Source organism: Diabrotica virgifera, chromosome 7, assembly GCF_917563875.1.
Source record: "Diabrotica virgifera virgifera chromosome 7, PGI_DIABVI_V3a".
Classification (NCBI taxonomy): Eukaryota; Metazoa; Arthropoda; class Insecta; order Coleoptera; family Chrysomelidae; genus Diabrotica; species Diabrotica virgifera.
The window spans coordinates 106445420-106466437 of NC_065449.1; the positions used below are offsets into that span (position 1 = coordinate 106445420).

General features: G+C 32.2%; 1 protein-coding gene across 2 annotated transcripts in view; it reads right to left on the reverse strand.

The window, feature by feature from the left end:
* The window catches only part of LOC114333784 (equilibrative nucleoside transporter 3-like), a 74836-nt gene that overhangs the window by 49968 nt on the left and 3850 nt on the right, over nt 1-21018 (reverse strand). For both annotated transcript variants that reach the window (XR_007699330.1, XM_028283789.2), the window contains exon 2: nt 4509-4678. Coding sequence is in view for 1 of the 2 variants with exons in the window: in XM_028283789.2 (XP_028139590.1) it covers nt 4509-4678 (170 nt within the window). In the remaining variant the exon portion in view is untranslated. The remainder of the gene's footprint in view (nt 1-4508; nt 4679-21018) is intronic.

The following is a 21018-nucleotide window of genomic DNA, read 5'->3' on the forward strand; positions in this document are numbered from 1 at the left end:
TCTCGGTGTTCCATGTCTTTGACTTTCGTGTGCCACTTCTTTGAAAAAGCTTTATAATGAATGGGTACTAAGGATCTTATCGGATGTCCATAAAAAATCTCGGCTGGTGAGTGGCCATCAGATTATGGGGCATGCTTCACATATCTCTATTTTATTTTTTATGTCATTATTCATATTCGGCCAGTAAACTGTCTGTCGGGCTCGTCGTTTTGTACTTTCCATTCCTTGATGAGGGTCACGTAGCCTGCCTAGGATCATTTTTCGCTTTTTTTACCTCAGGAAACCCATTTTTGATTGCATCTCTTAGCATTTGGTGTACTTCATCATTTTTTAAACCTTAATTAACTCAGTTAATAACGAATGTTGCAGATGAGAGTTTTGTATTAGTTCTTCAGTAGGTAACATCAACTAGAGCAATTTGTTGAATAATGAAGGATTTCAGCTGTGTAGCTGCTTCTTCTCCCTAACTCGTCATTACATGGAATATCTATTGGTGCTCTTGAGAGTGCGTCTGGGATTCGATGGTCTTTGCCTTTCTGGCACTCAGTTACAAAATTATACCCTGTTAATTTTTCTTTTAAACGTTGTAGCCTTGCATTTTCAATCATATCCATGGTGTAACTATTTAATATCGGTAAGAGCGGTTTGTGATGTGTTACAATCTTAAATTCACTCAAACCTAGCAAATATAGCCTACACGTCTTGACTGCCCATACTATAGAAAGAAGTTCTATCTCGATCATAGCATATCTGGTTTCTGTATCTGACAGAAATCTTGACCCACACTGTATAAGCTTCCAATTTTCGTCGTGTTTTTGCAGAAGAACATAACCAAGGCCATCTGATTGAGAAGCATCTGCATGAAGCTCGGTGGGTAATAATGGATTGAAGTGGGTTACGATTGGAGGTTTAGTCAAAGCCTCACGAATTTTATGGAAAGCTTCATCATGTACTGAACACCAAACAAAATGGTTTTTTGTTTTTAATAAGTCTCTTAATGGTAATGCCAGCTTAGATATTTCGTTAGAAAAATGTCCCAGCTGATTTGCCGTATCCATGAATGAGCGTAATTCAGTTAAACATGTTGGTGTTGGAAAATTTTGGATGGCACATACGTTTTTGTGATTTGCTTCTATTTCATTTCTTCCTACGATGTATCCGACATATTTAACTTCTTTCTGGGCAAAAACAAACTTATCACGGTTAAGAGTTATCTTATTTTCTCTACATGTATCAAGAAATTTGTTTGGCAGATGACAAAAAAAGATAGAAAAAGAATAGAAGTAGTAGAAATGGATTATCTAAGGAGAGCTTGTGGTATATCTAAAAAAGATCACATCAGGAATGAAGATATTAGAAGGAGGACACATACTGTATATTCCAGTGTAGATAGAATTGAAACTAGACAACTAGTGTGGTATGGTCACGTGAAACGAATGAATAAAGATAGATGGTCAAAGAAAGCTTTGAATTACATACCACACCAAAGAAGAAGAAGGGGACGACCTTCAGTTGCCTGGGAAGAAAATGTACGGCACATCATGAAAGATAGAGCCATCAAAGAAGAAGAATGGGTGGACAGAAAACGATGGCGGTCGAAATGCGAGAAGCGGCAGAGGCTGTAGGAACCTCGCTTATAGATAGATAGATCAAGAAATTTTTTATTTCTATTACAGTGTTCACGAAATATTTCATCGTATATTAGAATGTCATCTACGACCTTCTACAAATTCTTAAAGCCTGCTAAGGCCTCATCACCTCTACGACATAATTCATCTCCAGAACTTACAAGACCCATTGGACCTCTTAAAAACATATATCGTCCCCAAGGAGAAGAAATGTAGTGAGCTTTTGGCTTTCTCCATCGAGTAACACTTGCCAATAACCACTAGTAGTATCTAACGTACTGAAGTACTGTGGATTGCCGGATATGTTCGAAACTGCTTCCCAGGGGTACTTAAAAGGATGGACTGGTCGTTTTATGAATGAATTGAGCGTAGTAAAGTTTACACAGACTCTTATTTTACCATTTTTCTTCTGTACAATTACCAAGGGACTAACGAAATCTGAAGGTATCTCATCAGCTAGTTTAATGATGTTTTTCTTAACTAGGCTATCTAATTCAGCTGTTACATAATCCTTCCAAGCGAATGGAATCCTTCTAGGACAGTATACAGTATATGGGACACTATTTTCTTTTAAATAAATATGCATTGGCGTACTATTCATAGGTTGCCAGATATCGTTTGAGTTAAATATATCTTTGTACATGCCTAAAATTTTTTTATGCCTTCGCAAATTGCTAATGAGGGACTTTCAGGAATTTCATTAACATTGAAAGAAGTAACCCTGAAGATTGGCTTTGGGAACTCTGAATGGATTATACCCAAATAAATCATGGACATTCTGTCGATTAACAGCTCTTTAACTCCACTACAAATGTATACTATGGTGTTAACAGATCGACCTTCATAGATTATTTGACACTGCAAACTTCCAATTACGTTAAGTTTCGATTTGTCTGCGGATTTCAGGGCCAATGTAGAGCGTTGTAAATCAGATCTGGTATATTTAAGCAAACGCATAAGCTCTTCACTTGCCGCACATACTTCTACGCCTGTATCAGGGGTGGCTTTATAAGAAAACGATATGGTTTTGTTTAAAATTGAATTTATTTTTACTTCAATTTGTCGATTTCTACTTTTATTAGCAGCATAATCGATATAAATAATTTTTAAACACCCCATATTGATAGGTTCTTCTATGGGTTCAGATGGAATATCTGCGGAACGAATCTCTTTTGATAAACAGCATTGGGTATAATGCCCCTTTCTGTTACATTTTTCACAAGTTGCTTCGTCTCAAGCGACCATTCTCCTTGTTTTTAAAATATTCTTCCAATTTATTTAGTACAGCGGTTCTCAATCTTTTTGTGTCATGTACCACCAAATACTTTTTATTATTTTTGGTACCACCTAACTGAAATATATATCTAACTAGGTGATCTAATTAACTATAATAGCGGTGCTGATTTTGGCTGTTTTTGCGTTTTGTGTACCACCTCAAAAAATGAAATGTACCACCAGTGGTACATGTACCACAGATTGAGAACCGCTGATTTAGTAGATTTATGTAATTTGAGCCACTTTCTTTATCAAATTTTATTACTAACCGGACCATATCTGATATAATATCGATTAAAATATGATTCGAGAAGAGTTAATAATTTTCTATTTGGAGCGTCTTCTACGTTTTAAAAGGTTATATAGTTCTCAAATATTCGTCTCCAGTCCTTGAACTGTAAGTAAGTCAAGCTTTCTACCAATTTTTCAGGACCAGCCACGGCATTTGATAAATGTAAATGTAGTTTATACTGTTAGTCAACGTTTTTGAACTCTCAGCCTCTTCTGCTATTGAAGATGTTGCTGCGGGGTTATCAGTCGGGACAACAGTAGTTTTTGACAGCAGTATTTGCATCATATCTTGCAAAATATTTGATGCTATCTTGTGTGGAACTTACAAAATGTTCAAGAATTGTAATTTGATCATTGGAACTCTTTTCTTCATTAAAAAAAATACTGGTGTTTGTCTTTCTTTTTGGCATCTTCTACTTTGTAGGTTTTATAACTGCGCCATGATATGTTCGTTAAATATATTTTTTCTACAACCGTTTTGAAAATTCAATTTTTAGCACTCCATACGAGCGTTAAAAATGCTACTTTAAGGCACTAGTGCTTTAAAATTTTTATGGAACTGCAGTTCGTATTGACCGTATAGGTAATTTTGATGTAATGTCAAAAAAATATAAAAATGGAATGTCAGTCAAGTTCAAGTAAAAGTTTTTGTAGATATTGTCCTGTAATTACGTTTGTAGAAAAAATATTGTATGATATGCGTGTTAAAAAGTATATTTTTAAGGCACTCATGTGAATTGCAGAACTCGCTTCGCTCATTCTGCAAACTTTCACATGCGTGCCTTAAACGAGTACTTTTAACACTTATATCATAAATAACTATTATTCAATGACACTGACAATCAAAAAACTAAACTAACCTAAGTGCATAGTATAAATCTAAATATACTATAACTATACAACTATACTATATAACTATAACTATAATATTCCTACAGGAAACTGTTCTATCGGAAAAAGGGTTAAGTTGGCCAGTTTCTGTGGAAATTAAAAAGCACAACCCTGTTTTCTAATTCTTATAGAAAATGATCAACTAAGCATGTTTAGCAGAACAACAGCTTTCTTAGGTGAGAAATTTTAAAAATTTTGTTTTAATAATAAACTTTATTAAAGTATTGTTCAGTTCATTCAGACGGGTGCCTACTTATTTTTATCGCGTTTAGCGGTTTTTTATATTTATACAGTCATACAGTATACTGTTATGAGTCAGTTGCATACTGTTGCTACTCTCCTATTAACATTTTATTTTCGATCGATAAAACAAACTTAATTTAAGAAATACTGAACTAATTAAATTAAACAATTGGTACTTACAGAATTTGCTGTACTAAAAAATACCAGTGGCATAACATTCATAAATCCAACAAAAAAACAGGCGATGTGTACCGCAAACATAAAATCTTTTGGTCCTTTTTCATTGTCATGTTTATGAGATACTTTTCGTTCTTCTGCAAATTTATCACTTAGAACTGACAGTATGGATACTACAAAAGAAAAATTTGGTTATAATGATCAACAAAGAATTTATGGGCAATTACAATTACCAGCAAACAGGTGTATGTTCTCAAAGAAATTGAAAGTGTGTGATTATTTTTAATAATCAGCTAAGTACTTTCAAGACATAACGTGCCATCATCAGAGCTTCGTCGTCTTATAAATCCTTCATAGAAGAGCAATTGTTAAAAATCACATAAAAAATCATGGATACTGGGCAAAAGCCACAGATATCGGGTATAAATCCCTTAAAATTAAAAGTTCTTCAGATCTAAATTCTCTTTTAGTTTTTAAAAATAGAGCGGTTAAATAGCGTAACATATTGTAGAACAACTAATTGCTACCTTTTACCACTCAAAAGCAATAATCGAATTTAAAACAAATACACTCATTATTCTTAATCATATTTTAATATAATCTAATTCAATTAGTTATTTTCACCAGGAACGCTATAATTAGACTTAGGCAAATATGCAAATTGCATATTTTGCATATTATACATAAAATATGCAAAAATGTCAAATTTTGCATATTTCTATAAAAGTGAATATAAAGTGCATATAACTTGAAATTTTAGGTGTATAGATATTCATCAAATAAATCAAGAGCTTGGAAATCCGAATATTTAATTTTGTTTCAATAGCTCTAGATATTTATTGTAGATTTTTCCTTGAATAAGGGTTCCAAAATCTGCTAGTTTATACCTCTAGGTAAAAAATTTTATTGGGATGATCAGTTTTAGATATCAATTATGTTGTAAAATTGGAATCGGTAACACCTGTCTTTGTAATAATATTGTGAATTACAATTTGAAACTACCGAAATTAAACACTGCTTCAAACTTAGATAAAATCTACATCTACGGGTAAGGATAAAGTTTACTGCTCAATTTATGGTAAAACTTTAAGTACTACATAATTGTGTGTTATATTTTTTTATACGAGAATATTTTCTAATATGTGCTGACACAAATCAAGTTCGCAATAAATCGATAATATTTCTTATTTTCTCAGGCATTTTTTTAATTTCTTGTGATGAAAAAATAGGATCAAAAAAATTCAAATCATTCAATAATGTACTGAAAAGTCGCTTAACATTGTTTTCTTGTACAATAACCTTTAGTTGTGTGCTTAGATTTAGGATCGTCGTATTTTTTCTTAGATAAATAAGCAAAAACCAAGAAACTCCTGTACATATTTGGGGGACCTTCCTGCTTTCACAGTCATATTATCTCGATAATATCAAAAGTCCTGATTTTAATTGTTATGAAAATAGTTATCAGGTCCTTTCTGAAGTACTTAGTTCAAGTAGGTACTAGGTGGGACACTCTTAGTTAGCACACTCTTAATGTGAAAGCAAAGATTACTGTAAATTTGAAAAATGCCCCAGTAACATCGGTTGATGTAGAAAGAAGATTTTTCATTTAAAAAATATATTGTAATATGTACCTACTCAGAAGCCATAAGTTTTTGTTAAACAAATTTAAACAGCATTTAATCATTTAGTGTTAGCACACCCCGAAGTAATATCATTTATTTGTTAAAATAGGTACTTAAATATGTAGTTAAATACCTAAGCTTAGTTTGCAAAATAAATAAAAAATATTAATTACTATAAATTATGAAGATATTTTAAAAATGTTTGTAAATAAAACGGATAATACTTTCTGAGTTGTTTAAATATACAGTAAAACCTCGATATTACGGACCTCTATATAACGGACTTCGAACTGCAGGAACAAGCAACCGTTTGGTGGAAAAGATATTATCACTATAATTAAGCGAAATCGCCTGCAGTGGGCAGGACATGTAGCCCGAGCCCCTGAATCGAACATGATAAAAAGGATTCTAAGAGCTCAACCCGTGGGAATGAGAAGACGGGGTAGACCAAAGTTGAGGTGGATGGACGGGGTAACACAAGATGCCGAGAAGATCGGAGTCGGCAACTGGAAAGTGCAGGCAAGGGACAGAACAGAATGGCGTAGAACGCTTGAGAAGGTCGAGGCCCTCTAAGGGCTGTAGCACCAGGATGATGATGATGATGATGATATAACGGACTTCGGATATAACGGACGAAAAATCCGGTCAAATGTAAAAAAATTAAAAACGTCCTGTTGATATGATACATGCTTAACCTGTCACATACCAAGATACATTAAATACCAACGGGGTCCCCGTGGACCCCAAATGCTACCTTCCTAGAAACTTTAGTTGTATGTTTTTGCCAAAAATACAACATCGCATATTCAACCCATGGATCAGGGAATAATTTTGGAAACCAACCGAATATCTAGTAAAAAATATCATTGTGTGTTGGCCAAGATTATTTGTTATTATTTGTTATTTATTAATGACTTATGTGAGAAAATTTCTGTACCCTGTTTGTGTTATGCAGATGATTTAAAAGTTTACTTAGAAATTAACGATATCAATGATTGTCACACTATCCAGAATGAACTGAGTGGTGTGCATGAATGGTGCAAAGAAAACTGTTTAAATCTTAATGCAAATAAATGCAAAGTTGTAAGTTACTCAAGGAAACATAATAGTATAAACTATGTTTATGCTATTGATGGTAGCGAACTGGAACATGTGAATAAAATTAAAGATCTTGGCATAATTTTCGACTGTAAACTTTCATTTACTGAACATATATCTTTAAAAGTTTCTGAAGCACTTAAATCATATGGATTTGTAGTCAGAAATAGCCGAAATATTACTAACATAAAAACTGTCAAATTACTATATTTCTCTTATGTACGTTGTAAATTAGAATATGCGTCTATAATTTGGTCTCCATTTTATAATTCACATGTTCAGTTGATTGAGAAGGTGCAGCGTAAATTTTTGAAATATTTATCATTTAAGATTAACGGCATATATCCAGAGAGAGGCTGCATAAATAGTGAGCTGTGTAATAGTTTAGATATGGTTTCATTAGAAATGAGGCGAAATTGTGCTTCACTAATATTTTTATTTAAATTGCTGCATAATTTAGTTGACTGCCCCGATATTCTCAAACAAATAAATTTTAATATACCTTCTTATCCTGTTAGAAATGTTTCCACGTTCAGAACTACGCAAGCTAGAACAAACCTGATATTAAACTCCCCCATATTTGTTATGTGTGAAAATTATAATTGTTTGGTAAACTATTGTGATATATTCAACTGTAGTATAAGTCAACTTGTCAGAATGGCTAAGTCTCATTTGAATTCTTAATTCACGTGGTAATTATCTTTTCTTTTTTCTTTTCTTTAAAATTTAAAATTTAGTTTATAATTAGTGTAAAATTGTCCTATAAATGGATACCTGTTGGACAATAAAGCTATTATTTATTATTTATTTATTTATTTATTTATTTATAAGATTGGAAGGGTTGGAAATTCCTGATTTCTGTAAGACAATACATATCTAATAATGCCGTAGAAGAAGTAGGTAGCTGAGATGTTTTATTTTACACTGGCTAGAAGTAGATGAAGGTGTCCCTGGGTATAATATCACGACTGAAAGTGAAATAGCAGATGCAGTTATGAACCTAAAATATGAGGATGGAAGTGAAGATAGCAAAGAAGGCAAAACAACACTGCAAAAAATGAAGTTCTCAGAGGTAAGATCGCATCTTAACGATCTAATAGCATTTATTGATTATTCAGACAACGAAGTTCAACTGTATTATACGCAATTTCGTAATTTTAGAGAGTTGATTATAAAAAAAACAACAAACTTCAAAAGTGCAAACAAAACTTGATTCCTTTTTCAAAGCAGGATTACCGAAAGCAAGCGTGTCGATATCAAACAACGTAACTTCACGAATTTCTGAAGATAATTAAATAGAATTTTGTTTGTGTTTTTATTTATATTTAAATACAGTGTAAATATTTTCAAAAAATAAGTATTTTATGTATTTTAAACCTATTTTTATATAACGGACTTTCGGCTTTAACGGACACCCCATCCCCCCAATTAGTCCGTTAAATCAAGGTTTTATTGCATATATTAGATGCCAAGAACTATCCCTAAACTATATAGGGAGAATATCATCACAGAAACAACATCCAGTATTCTCCCAAATTGGCCATCCCAGTATTGGTTCTATAAAACTAACTAAAAATAGTAGTCCCCTTAACTTAATAAAATCTTCTAACTTTGATATAGGTAAGCTAAATCGGTCTCTACAAGTCAGTGTAAATTTTCCTCCATGGACAATCCAACCACTTACCATTGACTTAACCCTCACAAAATATCCCAAATCAACTACAAATCCGATTTTCATTAAACACTTGTACTCCGAAGTGATATCTCATTATCCTAATTATCTCCAAATCTTCAGTGATGCCTCTAAAGCTCATGACGGACATGCTGCTGCATACTACTGTAAATAAACTACTCACACTATATCCATACCTAGAAACTGCTACATTCTCACAGGCGAGACCATAGCCATTTTGGAAGCCTTAATTTTGTTCAAAACGCGTAGTGAGAATAAATGTGTCATCATCACTGATTCATTAAGGTGAAACAGGAGCGATCAACAGGTAGCGAAAACGCGTTCCAAGATTGTGGCTGTAATTTTGAATATTTTTTCGAGATATTTGGCACACGTATTCGTAATATAATAAACAATGGCGGTACAGAGCCCAATTTGAAAAATATATTAATATGTGGAAATTACTCTGTAATTAAATACAATATTAAAAAAACGAGCCTGTACCGCCATTAAGAAGAACAAAAAAATACACTTTCTTCAAATAAACTTTTTTATCCGATGCCTAGATTTTGTGTCATTTTGGAACTACTAATGAAATAAATAATTTTAGTAGTTCCAAAATGACACAAAATCTGTGCATCGGATAAAAAAGTTTATTTGAAGAAAGTATATTTTTTTGTTCTTCTTAATGGCGGTACAGGCTCGTTTTTTTAATATTGTATTTAATTACAGAGTAATTTCCACATATTGATATATTTTTAAAATTGGGCTCTGTAACGCCATTCTTTATTATATTACGAATACGTGTACCAAATTTCTCGAAAAAATATTCATAATTACAGCCGCAATCTTGGAACGCGTTTTTGCTACCTGTTGATCGCTACTGTTCCCTCTTAAATGCCCTATTAGGTGTAAAACAAATATACCATACAAATCCAATATTTCGGGCTATCAAAAATGAAATAAATATAATTCAATCAACTCGAAAAGAAGTAGCATTTATCTGGGTACCGTCGCATGTAGGAATAGCAGGAAATGAGAAAGTGGACAGCCTAGCAAACACAAGTCGAATAAACTCACAACACACAACGAAATCAAGAAATTACCCATACTCCGATCTCAAAAACCTAATTAAAGACCACTGTATGAACATATGGCAAGACTACTGGAAAGATTCAGGAACAAAACTAAATGAGATTTATCCTCTTGTGAAGACCATCTTGAATAATCCATCCAATAGAAGGGAACAAGTAATAATTAACCGACTAAGAATTGGACACACTGCACTAACCCATAAACTCTTAATCAACAATAGTATATTGTACAACAAGAGAGAAAAAAGACATATTTCTCACGAGCGCAGAAGTTTGTTGGCACGAACCGAGGCACGAGGCGAGTGCCGCAAATCAAGTGAGAGAGAAATATGTCATTTTCTCTCGTGTTGTACACCGTACTTTTTCTATGGATGCGTTTTTGTCAAGAGTTAAAACTTCAAAATTAGATAATTTAGGTGGTTTTAGGTATATTATATGCCTAAATTGAAATAAAATACATATATACTGTTATATTTCTATTTGATATGAAAATTAAATTTTGATAATTATAAACAGAATTCAATTTAATATAAAATATTTTCAACTTTCTCAACCACGGGCATATAAATTTAGAACAACCTGTATACAACAAATTGTTATATTTAATTTTAAGAAGTGATTAAACGAAACTCGGGAAAATGCGCTTAGAATAAACAAAGTGAATGGCGCGTACCATTATCGTTGTTCGCGGAAGGTTCGATCATTAGCCTATGCTAAATAAGACTCAGTTGGAATCGATAATAGGTCATTATGGTTGTTCGCGGAAGGTTCGATCATTAGCCGATGCTAAATAAGACTCAGTTGAAATAGAGAATAGGTCATTAAATTTTGTAAATAGTAGAAAGTAATTTTAGAATGGGAATTAACTATTTCTTTTTTGAAACCCATTAAGCATATTTAGAAAGATTAAAAATTGGTTTTGAGGAATACTGCGAATGAGAGTTGGTGGTGGAAGGTTGATTTGTGAATCTGGAAGGGATATTTAGAAAGTAAGGGAATGAATGAAAAATAGAGATCAGAATGTTTTGAGCTGTCGAGAAGAGAAGTCCAGTAGTAGACGGTAGTGTACGGAGAGTGAGAAAGCCGGTGTAGTTCCGTGAGTGTGGAGTATCTATCGTGGAACGAGAGGTAGGCCAGGTTGAGAGTAAAAGAACCTCCTTGAGCCAAGAGTGTCCCGGTAGCTGATTGCAGTTTCGAAAAAGGTAGAATACAGCATCACGACAGAAGCAGGAACGAGAGCTATACGAGCTAGTTTTCAAAGGAGAACATTACTGAAAGCCAGGACGAGGTTTTTGATCGCAGCCAAGGATAGCAGGAAACGGGTCTTGTGGGAAGACATTCTCAGTTCACCAGAAAAAGGTCAGTCTCATTTGTTTGGACATGAATGTATGGGTTTTTCGTATTAAATACCACATTATAAATTGAAGAACATAATCAATAATATCAGAAAAGCTTCATCAAACTTAAATAGAATTGTTGCTAATAAATCCTAATACAGTGGAACCTCGATAACTCGGATTAATCGGGACCGCGGCCGATCCGGGTTATCGAAAATCCGGCTTAGCCGGAGAATATAGTAAAAATTAATAAAATACGATATGCTTACAGATCAACTCCGTTATAATTGAAATAACATGAAGTATATATGCACAGTACACACCTAAATTACTAAAAACACGTAAATACAAACCTAAGCAAACGGAAGCGAACAATACAAGACTGTACTACACACAATACAGTTGTACATACATACATTTTTATTTTGAATTGTTGAAATGTTTGTCTGATGAAAATCGGTCCGGGTTAGCCGGACTTCCGGGTTATCGGGGGCCGACTTATCGGGGTTCCACTGTAGTTAAATGTTAATAAAAACTTTCAATTGGAAACCAAAAGGAAATAAGATTCCCATTTGTAAATGTTATGTTTAAGAATAAAAAGATCTAGCAAATATTAAGCAGTGATTGCCATTTAAATAAAATAAACAATATTTTGATTATAATTGTAACCCATATGTGTGTATTATTTTACTCTTTTCTTTCCTATCCCGATTAGGAACCATTGAGAAATACTTAGAAGCCACGAGAGTAAGTAATTAATTTTATAATTCGCCCTGAGATTGAAAACATATTGATATGTGATCTGGTAAATTAATTAGATTATGATTAATGCATTGATTAAATTAAATGACATATAAGAATATTATCTCATATCAATAATCAAGATCACATCAATACACATAGGTAATTAATATTCTTAATATTTATATACTTTATTTATTTAACATTATAATTCACAGTTGAACAGTCTTATAAAAGGTAATTTTTGATAAGTTTTGACAACACATTTTGTTTGAAAAAAATATTTGTGTTTGTATTGTGCATGTTACCATGGAAATGGCGATCATATGTATGTAAACGGCGGTGAACCCGTGAGAAAAAATATTTCTCACTGCAATGGCCGACTTTTCTCACTGCCTGAGAAATTATTCGTTTTGAATGTATGTAAGTAGTGAGAGAAGTTGCACATTGTATAGCATCCATAGAAAAAGAATCTTCTCCAACCTACAGAAACTGTTCTCTCCCATTGACGGTGAAGCATATTCTGATCGGCGGGTGTAATTTCCTCACCAAAATAATCTTATACCTGAGTTTGGAAGGGTATGTCATAATACGACAGGTATTTTCCTCACCAAAACTGAAATGGTTGTTTCAGGTAGATTTTACTAAAAGGCATTCAAGAAAATTATTTATCTACTATAAAATTACAGTAGGTACCTATAATAATTAATTAATTAATTTTATAATATTTTATTTTTAGTCATAATTGGAATTTCGACAAAAATGGCATGTTTAATAGAAAGTAGTCACGGTATTTGAAAATTTTATTTTTTATAAGGTGACAATTTTAGAAAGTGAAGAAGTGTTCTGGAGGCAATAAAATAACTTTTACTGCGAAATTGAATACTATTGGGGCAAATTTTACAATAACTAGAAGTAGCCTACAACATAATCATGAACCAGATCTGCAGAAGATAGATCGACAAATGGTTTCTAACTCTTGTAAACGTAAAGCCGAAGAGAATATACTGAAAAACCGCCAAAAATTATTCGACAAGAGCTTGCAGCTAATTTGCCTGAAACAATTACTACGATTGATGTCTGTTACATAAGAAAAAATATATATAATTATCGACGAAAATGATGCCTGGTCGACTTTCTTCCAATATTTATGAGGTTCAAGAATTTGTGAAGAGCTGTGCTCAAAAAACAACCAAGGAGGAAAATTTTCTCTTTATAAACTGTGTCAAAAGTAAGATAACTGTATTTAGTTGTGAATGTGAAACAAATATAAGATTTTTAGCAACACTGAATTTTATACAGAGAGGGGCAAAATTATGGAATATATTCATTATCTATAAAATGGACGATTTTGGACAAAAAACCCCGAACCACGTCGATTTTTATTTTTCAATCACAATTTTTTGGCATATCTATATTTCATATTAGTGACATCATCAATCAATCAATCAAACAATAATTACATTAATGTTTATATTACTAAATAGAGAATATAACACCCTTTCAAATAAGCTACCACACGACCCCTATTCTCATTTAAAAAAATCATTGATTACGTGATCACGCACAGTTAGATGACGTTACTACTATGAAAATATAGGCCAAAAAATTGTAATTTAAAAATAAAAATCGACCTGTTTCGGGGTTTTTCTCCAAAATCGTCCGTTTTAGAGAAAATTAATTTATTCCATAATTTTGCCCCTCTCGTATATTATATGTATGACACAATTACCGTACCACCCATTATTTGCAATTATTCACTATTCATGGGCCAATTAATGGGAATTATATTTCTTTATTATACTGTTTACTGTCAAACAAAAAAAAAAACAGAAACTTAAAACAATCTTTCCTATTTGTTAAAATCAGAAATTTTTAAAGCTCTCTAAATTGAGTTTAATCCTAGTAAAGTTTTTGTAGATTTTGAAAAGGCTATATTTATACATAATGCAATCATTCAAATGTGTCCAAATACTGAAATACATGATTGAAGATTTCACCTAAGTACACCAAACTTGGTATAGAAAATTCAGTCTCTTGATTTAACATCAGAATATACAAATGATTCTGAAGTAGGCTCAAACATACTTTTGGCCTTACATTATATAAAACTGGAGGACGTATCAGATTGTTTTGTGTTTGATTAAGGGCCGGTTGTTCGAACGCTAATCAACAATGATCACTATCAAATATTTAATTACTGTCACCAAAACTGTCAATGTCAACTTTTATTGGGTTGCTGAAAACATAATTGATTATAATTATGAGATTAGTTAATTAATTAACATAACAATTATTAACATAATTGATTAAGTAATTTCATAATTGTAATCAATTATGTTTTTAGCAACCGAAACAAAGTTGACATTGACAGTTGGTGACAGTAATTAAATATTTGATAATGATCATTGTTGATTAGCGTTCGAACAACCGGCCCTTAATGTCATGCAAACTATAAAATGATTTGTTTTTATTACTGCAGTCTGCAAGTAAGCTGAGAAAAATGTAGAAAATTTACGTACGACTGGTCTAATATTTGACAAATAATGACATTATTTTGAAGTCAATTAAGTACGATATAACGCCCAACGGGGTGTTATAGAAAAATAACGCCCTAGCGCCTATTAAATTTAAATAACCAGTTAAATACTGTCAAGTTGACAAACAAAAATCTGTAAAACAAATAAAAAGTAAAACTATGGTTACCACAATTACGTTACGACTATTTCTGGTAAATGTACTTATTCGAAAACTAATTAATTCAAAATTTATTCAAATTTTTTGCATATTAAGAATAATTTAGTCGGACATTAATCGTTGAAGGAATCACGGGTATTATAATAATAAAATAATAATAACGCTTTCGGTCAACGTATATACCTCGGGCCGAAGGCCCTGTCTATACACTATTGACCTCAAGCGTTATTATCCTTATAATAATACCCTGGGTACCTTAATAACTATAATAAGTTATCAGTCTAATCAAATGACTATAATGGATTTTGTAAAGTGTGTTTCTTTTTTTTTCTCTGATTCTGGCTTTGGTTTAGAACTAGAACCTTTAGCCACGTAATTGTATAACTTATCACTAAGTCAGGGGAGTAATGTGTAGTGTGTGTGAAGTGTGTTTCTTATTATAGTAAATAATAAATAATATGTTATACGTTTTGCACATTATCTATCTATATTATAAACTATTATTGCAACGTAAGGAAATTAATGTCTTTTATTCGGATTTCGGATGCTTTCATAATAATCATTCTTAAATTACATCTATATTTTTTATTTTATTACCTGAGTGAGTTGGTGAGAAAAATGCCTACCGGATTAATACGAACCCTTAAACTTGGTGAGGAAAATACCTGTCGGATTATATGGTTCTACTGGTTGGTGAGGAATTTACCTCCGCCCATTCTGATTGACTGCCATTACTACGAAGAAACAAGAAGAAAATATGGAATCTCAGATGACATCAAAACCACTTTAACTATAAACACTGACCATGTAATAAATTATTTAAAAGATTTACGTTTATATACATCTATTTAATGTAAATAAAACAAATTCTTGTGTACATTACTCCACTAATAACCCTGCGTGGTTGATGTGGATTGTATGTTTTTCTACATAAATAAAAAAAAATCGATGAACCGGAGATTTTTGTGTAATATTTTAGATTACAATAATTTTATTTGAAAATCTCACAATAAAACACTGAAAATTTTGTTTTTTTACTTCCACAAAATTTATTATTTACAACTATGTGACTACAGCTGTTTCGGCAGAGTGCCTTTCTCAAGTGATATAATATACAATATCAAGTAACGGTCGAATCCATCAATTATTTGAAAATATTTAATTCGTTTACCTAACCTAATTTTTCAAAAGTACCTACATGATTTGACACATTTCCTATTACTTTAAAATAATGTAAATCGATATAGTTGATAACAATAATTATTGTCTTGTTAAGATCAGTAATTATTGTTACTGACACGACAAAACAGCGACTGAAAAATGATTTTATAGTCCATCCACTCACCGTAAAATATTGTAAAATGTGTAAATTTTAAAGAACCGCTTGGATTGACATGGAATTTGGCATACACATAGCTATCAGGTCACAGAAAAAAAGTGATAGTGTGACAATGTGTGCTTTTGCCCTTCGGGTGTTTCACCCCTTCTCGGGTGTGAAAAAATATACGTTCAAAATAAGTCCAGAAATGGATAAACTGACTAATTCTAAACTTTTATTTTATAGAATTTTTTCACTAAGTAAATATACTTTTTGAGTTATTTGCGAGACAGTATGTTCATTTTCAACAAAAAATACGTTTTTAGACGTTTTGTCACAAATAACTCAAAAAGTAAGTTTTTATCCAAATAAATATTGTTCTGAAGCTATTATCTTGTGGCATTTTTATAATAAATTACTTTTAATGGGAAATAAGCCACAATTTTACCAAAAAAATGATTTTATTAACGTTTCGAAGCCCAAATCGGGTTTTTTTTATTTTGACAACGAAACCCGATTTGGGCTTCGAAACGTTAATAAAATCATTTTTTTGGTAAAATTGTGGCTTATTTCCCACTAAATTTAATTTACAAATAAATATTGTTAGCAGAACCATAATTTATAAAAAATCGAAAATAATAGTGCATACATGAAGTCTGTAGACCCAGTAGAAGCAGAGTTGTAGCTAATGAAAAGCACGTTCTTACTGGCCAAATTCCAAATCGAATATTTCAACATGAAATAGCCAAAAATTGAAGCATTTTTTGGAAAAAACTCGTCACAACTTTTTTAAAGTGTTTAAAAAAGCTTTATTTTTGATTTTAAAAAATGTTTTAGCATCAAAAGTAAGCAAGCCCTCAAAATAAATATTTTCCTTTTTTTGATAAAAAATCATTAAAATATCCCCTTAATTAGCATCCCAAATGAAATTAATCGTTACCGCTTCACAAGTTACGTTAGTCGTGTTTGTATTGTGTATATGATCTGTAAGTTTCATCGGTTCAAAGCGCTTATTTTTGAAAGGGCTGTAGTTGAAAGGGCTTGAACAAGTCACTAATCACGAGTGTATGCAAATTTTGAACAGCCATATCTTAACCAATTTTTGTCTTACAAAAAAAAATAACAAAAAATCCAAAATATTCAGAAAAGCAAAACCTACAATTCATTACTCTTGAAGATTGTTGGTATCACTAATAAATTTGTTAAAAAAAAAACATTTTTTAAAAATTAAAATTTGAAAAATTTCTACTTTAAAATCAATTTTTTTTTTTCGAAAATAAGCGCTTTAAACCGATGAAACTTCAGATCATATAAACAATACATAAGTAAAGCAATTTCTAAAGCTAGTTAATGATTAATTTTATTTGAGATGCTTATTAGGCGATGATTTTGCTGATTTTTTTACCAAAAAAAAATGGAACAACTTTATTTTGAGCGCAACTTGCTTACTTTTGATACTAGAAACTTAAAGAGAAACAAAATGAAGCATTCTTCATACAATTTAAAAAATTTATAATGAATTTTTCCCGAAAAGTGTTTATTTGGTTATTTCACATTGAAATATTCGAGTTAAAATTTGAGGAATATGAACCTATATTTCATTAGCTACAACTTTATTTCTACTGGGTCTAGAGACCTGGTAGAAACACCATTTTTTTTTTCAAATTGTTATAAGCTATATTTTTGCTAGAAATGTTTTTTCGATTGAATACTTAGTTTTTGAGTTATTTACAAAAAACTGTCTAAAAACTAGAAATTTTTTTGTTGAAAAATGAACATATTCACTAGCATTTAACTCGGAAATATTTACTTAGTGAAAAAACGCTATAAAACAATAGCTGCTTGGAATTGTTCAGTTTATCCAGTTCCGGACTTATTTTAAACGTATGTTTTTTCACCCCCGAAAGAAGTGAAACTCAGCCCCAGGGCAAAAGCATACATCGGCACAATATCACTTTTTTTCTTTGACATGTTAGCTATGTGCATGCCAAATGTAATGTTAATCCAGGCGGTTCTTTAAAATTTGGAGCCAAAGTCGCGAATAAATGGACTATTATTATATAAGTTCAAACGTAGTTAGAATGTAAATATAACTCAGTTGTTTTAAATTTAATAAACAATTCAGAAATTCGAAATCCTCTACACCTCAAAAGTAATTAGTGTTTTACATTCAATAAAATTAAGATAAAATCAAAATCCCACAACTTGATAAAAGATGACAAATAAAAGTAATATTGTCGGTATTCTGCGAAAACCAGGTAAATATCGAAATACCGAAATGGAGAAAAAAGGTTTTTAAAGTTTAGTGCTTTATTTTGAATTATGCGGACCAGTTGTGTTTGATATTCGATATGCTAGTGAAAAATGCATATATCAGAAATAATATTCTATCATTAGTTTGAGCAAGTTAAGAGACCTAGCTGATTAAACCTAAATTTAAGATCGAGGTGCGATCACTTACCGGGTTTTACCTGTAAATCAAAATAAATCACACTGTATTAAAGACATTTATCATATGTTTACTGAATATGGTAGATATACAGCAGTAGAAATATATTGTTGTCCGGCAAATATATATATATATATATATATATGCGCTTAGTTGGTTTTACATGCAACATAACTTTGATTTTATGGAAATAAGTAGCGATATATTGTTTTATTTGAAAATGAAAAGTTGGTTAGATGTAACTTATTTGTTTATTACACAAATTATCTGCTGAATGGTAAGTCGTATCATTTATTGGGTTTTACCTGCATCTAGAGCGTAAAAGGCTGAGAATTTTGGTACACTTAACTCAATATTTTAAAATTTGTCATTTACCTGGTTTTCGCAGTATACCGACGATATACAGTTTTTGCTACCTTTAATATCTTTAAAAATTATTTTGACCTTGATTCGTGATGTTCTAGACAGTCGAATTAAATGAATATTTTACATTAATCAGTCTAGTTGTTCCCATTTTTACTATGCTACGCTAGCATTGGATTATCGATTATCTCCTACAGGAATTTATATTCTGATTCTCTATGTTTCACGCCACAACCGCTGAGTGCAGACAGAAATTTGGACCAAAACCTAGCGGGAAGATTGCTTAGTTCTAAATCAGTTGGAAGATTGGTGCATTCAATGAAAAATCGTGGTAACCCAGAAAAATCAGATTCTGCGATGTTCCAAAAAAGGATCAGGAGTCCGTAAACACACAGATATAATTGTTCAACCAAGCAAAATATAAATATTTGGGAGTACAAATGGACAAAAGTATGACATACACACCATATGTATCACTAAGAGCAAGAAATTAAGAAGCACGCTGAGATCTCTTATTGGAAGAAATATCAAGTAAAGCCTAATATCGAAGTTAAGAATGATAAACAGCATCATCATATCATCGTATAATATGGATTAGTAGCTTTGGGCTAAACCAGTTAAACGGACATGAAGAAGATTCAAGTAGCACATAACCGCATTATTAGGGAGGCTATGGCCATATTCACATACGTATCCAAAATGTTTTTATACAAAGAAACCAATGAGGTAAGAATCCTAAATAAAATAAATGAAAAAGCAAACGGAATCTTCAACTAACTAAGAAATCATCCGAATGAAAGTCTAAGGCACAGAAGACCCAAACACCAACTAGTAAGGTACAAGGAAGAGTGAAATATAAAAAGGTAGTCACATAGCAAATACATGTGCATAAACAGACAAAAGGGACGAGATAGAATAGGGCAAAATGTTACGATAGACCCATATAAATTTAGACTTAATTTAAGTTGGAAAGAAAATTATTGACTTTTCGACTTCCTTTAGGTCGTTACAACCGCTATTCCTAAGCATTGAGGAAGTTAGGTACGGGCTTGGTTGCAAGACCTTCGGGGTGGTCAGCTGGTGAGGTAAGTAAACATCGTTTACCAAATCTGCAGCCGATTGTCCGGCACCACAAAACCAATTGCCAAGATCCAGTGACCAAGGTCAAAAACCAAGATCACTAGCTCGCTGGACGTACACAGTTTAACCACCCAGGGGGCGGGCAAAATAAGAACAAGCAGATTACTGTTTTGGAATTATGTTATACCTTATATACAAATTGAAACTATAGGTCACAAAGTCTAGTCTAGCATCTGGTCATTCTTTCATGGAATATGACGAAAAATTTGGAGTAATTAAAAAATTTAAAGAAAAGAGCGTTTGCCTTTGTCCGCAGTTATTAGATGAATGTTATAACTAAATTCAGTAAAAAGTTCTTGGTTAACATAATGGATGTAGATGATTTTAAAAGTATAGCTCCTTTATGCGAGATAATGAACGACAATGTGAAGGGATTACGAAAAATGCATTGGCTTCATTTTGAAAAGCAAGCATCTCGCACATTGTCTTATAAGTATACACTGTGAGGAGAAGGAATTTCCATTCAGCATGGTTGATTAAAGAAGAAATAAAAGGGTGGAACGACCTGCAGCATTTCCATCTGTCATCGAACTTTTGCCTCTTCGTCAAGGCCACGTCCAAAATAAAACTCTCAAAATACAAAAACTTGTTGCAACTTTTACCATATATCCCTCCTATTCACTAGGATATTTACTGTAATCTAAGCCACGATGAAGCTCGAAATTGCGAAACGCATAATAAACAACAACATGAAAGGAACCCCCAAGCATTGGAAGTGGATATTCCGTTGGAATATTAAGAAAACACTGAACGAGACCTGGTATTATTCGTCCGCTATAACTTTTCCCATGCGTCACGCGTCATTCATTTTCAAACAAATTAAGTCAAAACATAAAGTGAAACGTACGCCGATGTGTGTAGTACATATATAGTATACAGTATACAAAATGTATAGGGCTTAAAATACCGAACTAAAATCTGAATACCGGTGTTTGATATTTGAAATTTGAAATATTGGGATACCGGTATTCTAATGCCTAGT